General features: G+C 40.2%; 1 protein-coding gene across 1 annotated transcript; it reads right to left on the bottom strand.

Moving 5' to 3' along the window:
* Positions 1-364: 364 nt before the first annotated feature.
* On the bottom strand, positions 365-12,302 carry antxr1b (ANTXR cell adhesion molecule 1b). Its single transcript, XM_041058228.1, has 18 exons — positions 11,970-12,302; positions 9,593-9,664; positions 9,432-9,503; positions 9,211-9,292; positions 9,048-9,081; positions 8,724-8,803; positions 8,306-8,374; positions 8,115-8,195; positions 7,938-7,998; positions 7,643-7,741; positions 6,697-6,766; positions 6,329-6,407; positions 5,644-5,739; positions 5,489-5,530; positions 5,223-5,315; positions 3,194-3,358; positions 2,368-2,448; positions 365-1,704 (listed from the first exon to the last, which is right to left on the bottom strand). Exons 1-18 carry the CDS (start codon positions 12,173-12,175, stop codon positions 1,327-1,329), a joined length of 1,860 nt encoding a protein of 619 aa, XP_040914162.1. The 5' UTR covers positions 12,176-12,302; the 3' UTR covers positions 365-1,326.
* Positions 12,303-13,237: the final 935 nt, after the last annotated feature.

Genomic DNA, 13,237 nt, shown 5'->3' with positions numbered 1-13,237 from the left:
ATTCTGTGCCACAGTAAGTCAGACTGAGGCAAAAAAAAAGTAGAAGGAGTAAAAAGAAAAACAACTTTTCACTGATCCATTGAACATTGTATTGGTGTGATCACATTTGATCACAAGGCTCAAAAAACTGCAGTCTAACATTCTGGCTGCTAAATCAGTGTCAGTGTGAGTTTCCAGAGGTCACTTTTGTCAGTGCTGCAAAACTCAAACAGCTTCTGTCAGTCAGCTTCACTCTCTGCCAAAGATGTAACTGTGTTTTAAGAGTTTCTTACAGACAGCTTTACAGATTTAATCTTGTTTTTTCCCTTCATGATGAATTTCCATGTTGGTCATTATTAACAAAATGTTCAAGATCATAGGAAAGTTGTAAATTTATTTACTTATTCTTTAAAAAAAAAAATTATTAATTGCATTTAGAAGACGAGTCTCTTTGCACACAGCTCTTCTGAGATTTGTAAGGCACTGAAGTATAAATCTCACTTGCTTTCTTTCCACAAGTTAGAAAATAAGATCAATAATTCTCATGTCTGCACAATGAATGTGAAGCTAGAACCAGAAGGTGATTAGTCTAGATTAGTATAAAGACTTGAAGCATTGGGAACAGTCAGCATGGCTCTGTTTGAAGTTTAAGACATCTCAAACTGCCAGCATCCATGAGAAGCAGACATCAAATACATATATATATATATATATATATTTACACATTTGTGATTTAATGAATATTAATTCACAAAATATACATTCTCAAGACAGCACTTGCCAAACAGACTTGCATGTATAAAACACATGACGCAGTTGCTGAGTCACTGGATTTTCTGCGGTTTAAACATATGATTATTGTTTTTCACTGTGCAAATCAGTGAAAGATTATTTTAGATCAATAAATCTAATTCATATCAAGCAAAGGCTAAAATGCAAGTTTATACAACTCCATAGCACATTACAATGCTTGACCAATTTGTCTGATTTGGTTTTTAGAAAGAATTGCACTTAAACATTGGCTAAACTGCTGAGCTACAATAGCATTTAATAGCAAAAGCTGTGCTTGCTATGCTGAATATTCACTTTGTAGACTTAAAAAAAAGTCATAGTTCATGGCACATAATGTGTGAGGCACTTGTTGAGAAAAATAGACTTAGTTGTTGAAAGTTTTCACTGTGCAGATGTTGAATCGCCAGCTTCAGCCTCATAAGCCAACAGTCATCCAGTCACTTTTATTCTGACTCTGTCTGGACGTATCTAAACAGAGGCACAGTGAAAAGGTCTTTTCAGGTTTCCATCCTGAGCTCAGATCTTGCTCCTCAACTTCCTCATTCTCCATCTTCATCAGTGGTTGTCATGACTGGGGCGTGGAGGAGGGCGTGACGGAGGAGGGGCTCTACAAGGAGGTGGCCCCTGAGGTGGAGGCGGCAGGGAGCCAGTTGGAGACGGGGGTGCAGAGACGGGGCTCGTGTTGGCTGGCGGCAGGGCTCTGTTTGGAGGTGGTGTGTGCATGGGAGGGGTGGTGGAGGACGGGGGAGGAGTAGATGGCAGAGGGGGGAGCGTCGAAGTTGGCGAGGGGGGCAAATTGAAGACGTGGCTGCCCTCTGATGGACGACGCTGGTAAGCGTGGGGCAAAGAGTAGACGGGCGTGGATGGATGGTTGTAGATGGGGTAGCGAGGAGCAGGGTAGGATTTGCTTCGGGTGAAGTTTATGCACTTGCCCTGTGATAAAGAAAAACAAACTGATTCAGCACAAAAAAGCATCACTGGTTACTGTGGAAGCTTCTTCTGTTTATGAACTTAACATTACAATGTAATATGTAAAGGAAACTGAATCTATAAAGGCAGAGATTGGCCGGTTCTGAGGGGTAACGCTTTCAACAGACAGAAAAAGGAAACTCTTCTGTTATGTGAGTGTCTTGGAAGAAAACAGCATTCCTACCAGCCCAGCCATGCTGACGCTGGAAGCTGGAAGAGGCAGACAGCATCTACTCTTAATGACTTCTCCAGACAAGAGCATTCCTCCAGACAATACTGCAATTGTTTTTACCTTTGTCTACTCACTATGCCTCTTGAGGATTTCCTATTCTTTGATTTACTTTTTAAAAGAATAACTCCAGTTAATGTTGTGCAGATATGATTGCAGTTTGGTTTTCTACCGTGTTCTTTGATGCTTAGCTGGAGGCCTTCCCTCCAAACTTCCCTTATCCCTCATTTCCAGAGGTCAGGAATTTAAATTCTGGCAAATTCTTAAACATCTGCTTGCCAAAAGTCAACATAGTTGGTTCACAGTCTTGCATGCTCGCTTATCTCTGTGTTGCTGGTTTTTCACTCCATTTCAACTTTCCGTTACTCTGTTATCGCTGGTCTGTTTAGATGTCTCACCTTGTCTCCAGGATGAGGTCGCATTACAGACACTCTGTCGTAGCCTTTTCTCAGGAATACACACAGAGCATCCAGCTTTCCCTGTAGACAGATAATCATAGATGACCATACATTAAAAACAAAAAAAAAGTATATCTGTGAGCTCTGACAACCAGAAGATTAACATAATGGTGGTTTATTTGTAGCTCTCCCAGACTAAATTTGTACCACTTTTTGCTCCAGATGTCTCTCTTTGATTCCCGCATAGGAAGCTTTATATGGTACGGAGACAGATAAAGAATTTATTTTGTTAGGAATAACACCCACTCAACAGATTCCATATTCCAGGGTTAGCTCAGTTCATGTCTGGTTCTTATTACTATCCATTCAGCTGACTAATATGCAAGGAAAAAAAAAGTTGATTAACCATTTCCTGGTAACACATCATTCCAAGAAACACTGAAGACGGAACAGTTTTAGGTTATGGCAGATAGGCGACATTGTAAGGAAGAGGTTTTAATGCCAGAATTAGTTTTAAAACATCTGTGCTCATTCTGTATATTACATATGTTCACATCATGTGATCCATGTCTTCAAATACATTCAATGAAATACAGCTCTGTGACAACTGAGCAAACCAAGGAAGACCATGATATATGATATATATGAGCTAGTAAGTGGATGCTGAGTTAGGATTTTTTTGTGAAAATATTCTAGTTAATTTCACTTCTTGATATCTGGTCACAAATTACCGAATCTATCGAGCTAATAGATAAGAAAAGATCAGAGAAGCATACACAGTGTGTTTCCTGTAAATGAATGAAAAGAGTGAATAACTTTTGAGCACCTTAATGGGAGAATACCACTTCTGAGGGCGGAGAGATTTGTGCATGTTGTAGTAGGACCTTGGTGGAGGCAAATCAAACTCCTGATCAGGCATCACAACTCGAGCATTTTTAGCTTTCTCCAGTTTGGCTCCTTCCTCAGTGGAGCCTTTATCTCCCCAGCGGACCTGAACAAAAAAAAAAAATAGAGGATTAGAGTAAATAGGGTTCATAATAGGAATATGGCTGATAAATGAACCACCACATTTGGATACTTCTGCAGCGTGGCTCTGATAATCTCAGTACAGCCTTGCAGATCTGCTAGTGTACTGTGATTCTTGTTCTTCTGAGAAAGCAAGAAAATGTTATCACGTCAACATGCACTGACGTGTTCTCATTTAGGCTGATAATGTCAGATCAACTTTACATGTAAAACATGTCTCTGTCCTTGCATAACTAGATGTTTAAAGCATATCTATGTGGAATTTAATTATTCCAAATACACTGAAATCCACAGGGAAACAGAAGTTGGCCCTGTAGCCAGAAAGTTTAATTTTCCGATCTAAGATTTTTCCTGAACCTCTGAGAGCACATACATTTACTGTTGAAGCTGTTTTATGGAATAAAACCTTAAAATTAAAAAAGAAACCCACTGCTACAGATAATCTGCATCCTCATAGGCAAGAAATGTTACTAAATGACTAAAAGCTTTTCTTCAGGGTTTTTTTTCTCTCTTTTCTTGCCCTCAGATTATGACCTTGGTACTCAGAGAACCAGTAAAAAGCTAAAAAGCAAATGTCAAGAACGATTCAGCACATAAAGAGTGAAATCTGAACTGTCAAAGCAACCTTGGAAGTTCATTACTCAAAGTCACTCCCTTGCAGCTGCCACAGACTAGCCATGAAGGCTTTAACTTGGCAGAGAAAGCACCTAAATGAAGCTGTGCATATTTTCCACAGCTTTGTTTGGAAGCGGTGTCACTTCAAGGCAAATTCACAGCACAGACTCCCCCAACTGCTTTACCAATCACCACAGTGAAGCACTTCACACTGAGAGAGTGACTTCCTCCTTGACCTTCATTCGCTTAGACAATATATACATCTGATTCCTCCAGACCTGAAGACATGTCAGCTTCCTGTCTGTTCTTCACTTCTCCCAGATATCACGTAGCATAAGGGTCCTTATGTCAGTCTGTCTCTTCTTTTTCTAAAAATAAATCTAGTGAATCATAACGCTGAACTTTTGTTGCCTTTTCACAGGATTTTTCAAAGCTGAGGGTACTTTTATTTCCCCTGAGCAGACTGTAGAGAATCAAATACATTTGCCTGTTGTGTAACAACCACAAACGAATCATGCAAGCTTGCAAGATTCGGCTACTAACAGAATGCACATCGTGGCCTCTAGGCCTTAAAACGTTGCAGTTTACTGGCCAGATGGCCTCATCTTAACTCTCACTGACTCTCAGAGCAAATCATAACAACAAAGCGACTCATCTCTTCCAGCATGAAATTGCATACTCATCCTTCTTGAAGAATGAGTCGCTTCCTGTTTCCCTTTGTAATCCTGCTGTACTTGTGTTTGATTTCACTCCCACATTTCAACACTTCCAAACAAGCTGAGTTGCAGATTCTAGCTCGCCACGTGTCTCATCTGTGAATGTGAAGCCGGCTGCTAAATGCAGATATCCGGTGGATTTAATAACAGATTTTAATATTTTAAAGATTTCAAGTTTAATCTTGAATTTAGTAACATTATTAAAACATTTTGAGATGGTGGTTTAATGTTGATTCAGTGTCAGATCTAGATCTCTCACAATTTTATCAGCGGTGCCGCTTTGTATTTGGTAAATACAAACTGTAAAGTAAATTTAGTCTAAGTGTCCTAGATCCTGAAAGACTTATCTGATGGACACTTAAATTCCCACATACAACCATCTGTTATGGGCACTGTGTAATTATACTGCACCGTATGAACATTCAGCACATCATATAAACTTAGCATAATAGATCATGATTACATACAGATTTAATTGCGCTTTGCTTTCTGGGTTACCTCCATTCGCTTGATGCCTCCAACTCCACGCCCGCCGTAGTAAGAGGCATCCACAGTGGGCCACCTCTTCTTGGGAAAACCATCCTCATCATCCTGAAGAAGAAAGAAAACTGTATTCGTCTTTGCAAAGGTAAACAAATTGTTGAAGAGCAGATGTGTTGTGCTTGATGAAAAGTACAAGGTAATCATTAAAGAAATCAAAATGCGTGCCAAGAATTATATATGATTTTGTAATTTGAAGGTAAAGAAAAAATAAAGCCACTTACGGAAATGTCCTCTATCACTGGAGGAGGTGGCTCATGAATGACCTGTAAACAAGAAACAGAAAAGGTGAGCCTCAAAGTATAGCTAGTGTGTCACAACAAACATATTAGCCATTGCATGTTCTTCACTCTGACAGGATCCAAGATGGCTGTCGTACTACAGTGCAGCAGAGAGGCCAGAACCACCACAGCAGAATGATGGTGAGCAGGAGCAGCAGGATGAGCAGAGCTATGGCCACAAAGGTCCCATCAGACTGGAAGGGAAACAAGAAAAGGGACATAACCAGTGTGAGTGGTGATCATTCATTTGTGAGTCTACGCCTCAGCAAACATGTACACAACCTGACTGAACCATATGTTGCATGTTTATTATTTCTAAGGATATTTGTTATGATGTTTTATATGTTGTATTTTATACACTTTCAACCAGAGTTAGAGAGAAAAGGTAACATATTTTAGATAACTAGTCACGGTATAGATTGCCTCTTTCGTGTCACACGACACTGTGGATTACTTTCAAATTTTACAACATCAACTTGTGTCAAGGCCACTGGTCAAATGCAAAAAAGTGAGAAGGAGGGTCAAGCTGCTGCAGCTGCAGACGTGTGAGCGTTTCTTCAAAGATAAACTGAAAGAAATAGCTGATGCATATAAGAACAAAGAAGCCACTGATGACAAATGTTTCTGTGATGCTATGATTCAGTGTGTCCAACAATACAATAAAATGTAATTTGCTTGTAGCAGTGGGAAAAAAAAATCTGCCTCCTTTTAGAAAAGTCACAAAATGACAAATAAAAATCTAAACAGAAGTTCACAATCATGTGTTTCCTCAGTTGTTCTTACACAGGCGACTGCTGTTATTGTGACCGAGCTTGATATGAAGCTCAGGCCATTATTCATGCTGACGTGGAGAGTGGCAGACCTGTAGAAATGACAAGAGAGTAAAGACAGCACCTTTCACAGCTCCTCTAACTCTTTGATTGTAGATATGGATGAAATGTAATATTTTCTTCTCTAAGTATATGGGTAAGAAAGTTGCCATGCAGAATAAAACTGTATAGACTGTTTACAGTATCGTGAGAAGTGCAATGCTGTGGATGTTGAAATTGTGATGCTGTTACTATTTTAGTGAAGGTTTTCTATTTCAATCTGTTTAATATAGTATGGCCCAGACAGCCTTGGGTCTGTGAGCAGTAATGGTAAACACTTACGTTCCCTGTTTTTCCAGAACAGGAGCAGGGCACAGAAGGTAGGTATCCCTCACCACCAAAGGTCTTTTCACTGTGGAAGAATTTGTATTTGACACTATAAATAGAAAAGTAAACTACAAGATAAGTCTCAGTAAGTATCAGCAGAGTTAAGAGAAAACAAGGTGGTGCAAAGGAAAAGTTTACTTCACTCTTTCTAGCTGCCCTGAAACTTCATGAGATTCAAGCCTCAGAATATTCTTTTTGTTATTAAATTCCTGGACTTCCTCTCCTTATGGAAAATGAAGCAAATGAGGGAGGGTTGTGGTTTATTTACCCTGGCTGGCTGGCTGAGTGTCTAGTGTGTGCGAAGACACTGCTCGTCCCTGATGAGATTCACATTCCCCTTTAGACATCTGAGAAGCGTTGAGCATTATACCAGCTGATTCAGAGCAGAGGAAGATGGTGCTGATGGTTTTTGGGGAGGACGGGGATTTAAATCATTGTAAGCCACAAAGAGATGTGCTCCCCCACCCCAGCGCTGTCTGCATGGCCAAAATAAACTTGGCATGATGGTTGCAAATGGCGGCTGACTGGAATCCCAAAAACTGCTGATGCTTTTCTATTCTGTCTATTAATAGTTGGATGAATTTTATGCAAAGTTTATGCACACCTACAAACTGTTGTTATGTCCTTCCTTAGGAATTAGTGTATACTATAATATGACTTACTAACACAAGTCCCTCCCTCCCTCCTGCATGGTTTCAAGAGGTTTTGATCTTCTCCTCTAACTCTCAGCAAGAAAGTGAGTAAGCGTATTTCCCAGAATGTCAAACTGTTCCCATAAATATATTCACACACTTCAGTTCTACTGAAATGTGTAAATAACGGGTTCTACTTTCTCTTACACAAGTTTTCACAGTTTGATGTACTTGTAGGCTTGACAAATTCTAGTACAGCAGTTACTTACTCAAAGTAACTGTGTCGTTGATGCGGAAGCTGCAGAGAACTTTCTGTACATCTCGGGCGTGAAGGAAACCATTTCCTTTGACTACGACCTGGAAGGATTCTGAAGTGGGATTAAAACAACAGTTTTATATTTAAATTTTCCTTGGAGTAGGTTATGTTATGATGTTCAGTCACCTTTTAAAGAAGCTTAGTTAGAGTCAGCAGGATCATGTGACTGTGATTGTTTAAACGTAATTCTGTGTTGCAATATTATGTCTAACCTGATATAAGTGCTTTTGTGGTGGTTTTTTCCTTACCTCCTTCACAGATGCTGGACGGCTCTACAGCCAGGATCTCAATGCATGATCTTTTCAGGATCTGAAAGGGGAAATCACAATTTAAAAAGATAATCTACAATCTAAAATTTTGTGAGTTAACTTTCACAACACACATCTTTCCATGACTTTAATATGTCGTGCTTGTGTCTTTTGTACCGAGTCAATGACCCCTTGTAGTGCCTGAAATCCATCATTCACAGGGAAGACGTGGTCCTTACTGTCAGCTATTGTTGAGAGCTGTCAAGAAACGTGACAGAGTTATTAATTACATATCTGATGGCTTGGTTCATTGGTTTGATTGATTAATTAATTCTTTCACTGGTTTACTGGCTAACTGATTGGTTTACCTGGGTTTCATTGAAGTCTTTAACTCCCACACAGTACACGGTGGCACCCAACTGACGTGCTCTGCTGGCCTGAATGAAAACAAGGCATGGAAGAAACACACAGTCAAGCTACAGTAAAATCATTAATGCTCACTACATCACCTCCATCAGTGACGGCACTGACAGCTGTTGGAAAACACGTGGTGGGACGTCACTCAGAGTTGGTGAGTTAAGCTCTCTAATCTTACATTATTTTCACCTAACACAATGTGATGAGCTGTTGAATGATGATGATGAAGTTATATGTGTTATTATTCATGAGAAAATATGAATTCTCCACAGAAATTGACTCCTTATTGTGCTCTTATACTGTTTAAACTATGTCAACACCCTTTATTTTAGTGCAGAACCCAGTGGGTTTTCATGTCACCTCTCTCACCTCTCTCTGTGCCAAGTCAAACTGATTTTCTCTCAGTTCACCATCTGTCAGGGCAATGATGACACTGGCTGTCCGGTAACCTGAAAGTCAGAGACAAAAACATCCAGTGAGATCTTTTTTTTTATTGTGTTTTTCAAAGTATCAAAGTCAGCCAAATGTGCAAAATCTTTTGGACGTAACTGTCATGTGATGGAAAGAGCAGCTGTGTTTTTGTTGTTTCTCTCTTTATTTGACGATCCTACCACGTGCCTGAATAGGGCTCAGATGAACGGATAAAAAAGATTCACCATGATTAAGTGCTAAACGGGAAAATGTTCTTCTTACCGTCTCCAGTCCCGTAGTATATTTGCTCACTGGCCTGAGAGAGAAGATTTGAGGCGTCAGTGGCTATAAATTTAAATGGGCCACATTTAAAGAGCTTAGATGTCATATTGTTCGGAAAACAGGATCAGTTTCCCATTGACTTAACAGACTTAACAGAACTTACTCTTTGAAAACCTCTGTGCATGAAGGTGTCTCCTCCTGGCTGCACCATGCGTAGCTCCTCCAGTCCGGCCCGAATCTGCTCTCTGATCATGGACGTATTCCAGAGAATAAAAATGGGCATTAACTCAAATCTAACGATATAGGACAGATGATTAATCTAAAAATGCAATGTAAATCATATTAAAAAAAAGAAATTGAGTGAGGTATGTGTCTATGTACCACCTGTCTTCTGTTAGAGCCATGAGAGTCCTTCCTTCTGTTGAAAACACAATAAAAGACATCCGCAGCTGAGGACTGGGGAAAAGAAGAAACGACTGTTATGTTTTACGTTCTATTATTTTCTCCTTCCCTCTTTGCTCTTTAAATCCCAGCTGTGGACCCACCTGATAAACTTGTGTGCCAGGTGGTCAACAAAGTAATATATCTCATTCCAGTAATGTTGTACACTGCCAGACCTGAGAGGAAGATTCGAGGGAAAACGATTAACCATCTTGTTATTTATTTCTCATTACCACACCAACAACATGTGTTTTCATTTCTTTTGGAGATAAATAGACACAAACAATGAATCAAAACATATATGGGAGTTGTCACCAGGTAAAACACTGCACTTTGCATCTAGTCTGTGCTGTAAAAACACTTAAAAGGGTACTTCTGCCATTTAGTATTACTCTTCCACACAGTGGGGGGACTTCAGGAGACAGAAAAAACTGATGCAGCAGAGTCTGAGAACATACAACTGGATATGTAGTTTTGTCAGAAAAAAAAAAACGATTCAAAACTCAGTGTATTCAGTTAAATATCAGATCAGGCAAAGACAATCAGGATATCTGCTTTCTATTAATTAACTGCTGAGAAACTAATCAACTAATCGTTTCAGCTCTAATATCATACAACATAAATTTAAATATTTTAGTCTGATCAAAAATACAGAACATTTAGCCTGATGGTTTTAAGTTGCAATTCTTTAGACACCAGAGTCTAACGATTTGTTTAGCTGTAGCTGCTTTTTGCACATTTATTTTGTTATTGTCTATGTACCATGAAATGTTGGTATCTTTTATGTACTGAATGTAACAGTATGAACTTCATTATGATGTGTTTTTAGCTTTTCTATCTTCTTCTGAAAGCTGAAGTGTAACGTTTCCACTGTTTGTCATGCGACCTCATTTTTTAGTGCCAAACAGTAACTGAAGTGCCACGTCATTCTCTCGGCTGAGCTTAGCAATATATCAGGTCCTGATTTTGCAGCAGGTGCAGACTCGACAAAACAATCAATAGAAGAATGCAGCGTTTAAACTGTTTAAAGTCAGTAATTGAAGAGAATTGTGTGGCAAATATGCACAAATCCTACAGCCTCTTCTCACGCTGCACTGCCTCTCTTCTTCTCCCTCGCTTATGTTTTCATTTATCCTGTGATGTGAGTCCCAGTGCAAGCACAGCCAAAAACTTGGGATCTTTGGAACATCTGGCTCTAATGGAGAAAGGGTTCTGCAGATTGAAGCGCAGGGAGCTGAAGCTGGGACTAGATGTGGGCTGTCTGTGAAGCGTGGCTGAAATTTGACAACAGGAATCCCTGCAGTACTCTTTACTATCAAAGTGAATGCATAAACACACTGCCAATGAAGATGCCATTGCGTAGACAGACTGTGTCAAATCTTTAAAGTTGTTTGCAGTGACTGAGAGGATTGCAAAAAGGCAACCAACACAGCTGCAGTGTATAATTCAGAAATGTATGAAAGGCTCTATTAAAAGAGAATTTACAAAACTTCAGTTTTCATCCAGGAAAATATGACTGTATGACCTGGCCAACAAAACAACACCACACTGACACATGACTTGATATGACCTGCTCAGGAGCTTGACATTAACGTCACAACAGATTAATAGACAGTGTAATTCAAACCTTATGTCAGCCCTCACAGGGCATTCGAGTCTTTAGAAATCTGCTTCTGTGTTTGTTAAATAAAATGGCACAGTACTGCAAACAGAAAATTAATTGTCAACAAGTCTGTAGATCAATGATCATTGCTTCAGTCTTTCTTAGAAAAAAAAATGCCAACCACTCTCTGGTTCCAGCTTCTCCAGCTTTTCTCTGTTTTTTATTATTGGAAACTGAATGAGAAAGTGAAATTTGATGAGACAAAACAGCACACATGAAGTCATCACCTCAGATTCAGGGAAACTCCAGCGGGCATTTTTCTGACATTATTCAGTAGCTCAAACCACTGATCAATTCATCTAGAAAATAATCAGCAGATTAATCTGCTGGAAAAATGAACTTCTGTTTCAACAACTGGAAAATGGTGGAGCTCTAAAATATTGTGTTAGATATGCACAGCTTACTTAACCAGAAGAACTCATCAGACTGAACAGGTGACATTTCAAAATAAACATACATTATTTCCACATGTGTGCCAGCAGGGTTGATTGGACTCAAACTTTGTTTTGACAGTTATGTCTCCAAGACACTTACACATGATTCTCTTTGTCTCTGCAGAGCCTGAAAACCTGCCCTATCTTCATGCCACACCACAGGATAAACCCTAGAGAGACTAATGCTTATCATCAATAGGTAATAAAACCTGCAGTTCAGTAGCACATTCATGCAAAAGCAGTAGCACATTAGTGTCTCTGGAGAACTTGAATGATGTTTGCACCTGTGTCTTCATTTAGACCAAATCTCAGTCTCTCAGATGAGTCATGCACCAAATATAGCAAACCCTCTTCTTGAGAAGGAGTAAAAGTGGAAGCACTCACTTGTCCAAAACAAAGTAGAGGTCAAATCCTCCATAGCAGGATGACCCGGCCTCCCTCCTATCATGGATCTGTCCTGCACTGGCAGCCACCAGGACTGCCATCAGCAAGCCCAGCTCCAAACCGAGCAGGACCTGCCTGCACCAGCATTGGGACATCACTCCAAACTTAATAGAAGGCATCAGCACAGCCTCAGGGAAGGTAAACATAAATACTCTCCTGTTGGAGTTTTCCTTTCACCTTCTCCCTCACAACACGCAGTGAGCCATGCTGTGAAGACTGATCTCCAAGGCATGAAGTGCTCCTCTCTGGATCAGTGTCCCATCTCCTCCTCAGCAGCAGATGTGTGCTGGCAGAGGAGGAGTGAAGCAGCTGGGACTGAGTCTTCGGCTCCCTCTCTCTCTCTCTCTCTCTCTCTCTCTCTCTCTCTCACACACACACATACACACAATCATTTTAGCACACGGTGCCATGAATTCACACGACACAGAACATGCGTCTCAGTATGTGTTTCATTGTTTCTTTCATCTGCGTGCATGAATGATCCTGCATTTTCCATTAGACATTTGCTCTTGTTCATACTTTTGATTGTTTTTTTCTTTCACTTTTCTTGCAGGTTTACTCAGTTCTACACTTTAACCCATCAGTGCCACTTAGTGGTAAAGACATGTATCATGCAGTTCACTTCACTTGAGCATTGATCCGCCATTCAGTTTACCTTCATTTATTGAAGTGCTCCAACGTTTTAGAGAGATACAGATGTTCTGCCCTCCCTCCTCTTTCGTGCTCTTTATGTATCTCATTCCTCACCTGTCCACCAGGTGTCGTCTAACTGCTCCCCTGTTTTTCACACTGGTGGCTCATCACTAATCCTCACTGTGTCTAGGTGTTTAGAAAGAGGACAGGTTTTGTTTTGGCATATTCTACATGTTGCATAGCTGCTGGTGGGTTTGAGGCATTCTGGGTTTCCTGTTTACAGAACAGGAAAGCAACTGTCCATTTTTTTAGAGAGTCTTGAAACGTCAGCACACCACAGTACCTGTAGCCTGCATGATTTCTGCTGATTGGACAAGTCAAACAACAAAAAGGAGCTGAATTGACTTGTTTGTCAAAGTTCATCCTACATGCTGCTAAGTGCTTTTGAGGAAACCACAGAAGAAGCCAGTGTTTGCATCTCTAAGAGATGTGTGAGTGTGTGTGGAGTGGACCCAGCAGCCTGCAGGTGGTGTATGGGGTCAAAAATCGACACCCACTGAGAAGGACTGAGGCAC

Source organism: Toxotes jaculatrix, chromosome 16 (genome assembly GCF_017976425.1).
Source record: "Toxotes jaculatrix isolate fToxJac2 chromosome 16, fToxJac2.pri, whole genome shotgun sequence".
In the NCBI taxonomy this organism is placed as follows: Eukaryota; Metazoa; Chordata; class Actinopteri; family Toxotidae; genus Toxotes; species Toxotes jaculatrix.
The sequence above is the reverse complement of the archived record's forward strand: the minus strand, read 5'-3'. Positions and strand labels throughout refer to the sequence as shown.

Coding starts and splice junctions, on each gene's coding strand:
- antxr1b (XM_041058228.1), bottom strand. CDS start 12,175: ATGTTTACCTTCCCTGAGGCTGTGCTGATGCCTTCTATTAAGTTTGGA. Junction 8,196..8,305: donor AAGACTTCAATGAAACCCAG/GTAAACCAATCA, acceptor GTTTCTTGACAG/CTCTCAACAATAGCTGACAG. Junction 3,359..5,222: donor GAGGCATCAAGCGAATGGAG/GTAACCCAGAAA, acceptor TTTTTTGTTCAG/GTCCGCTGGGGAGATAAAGG.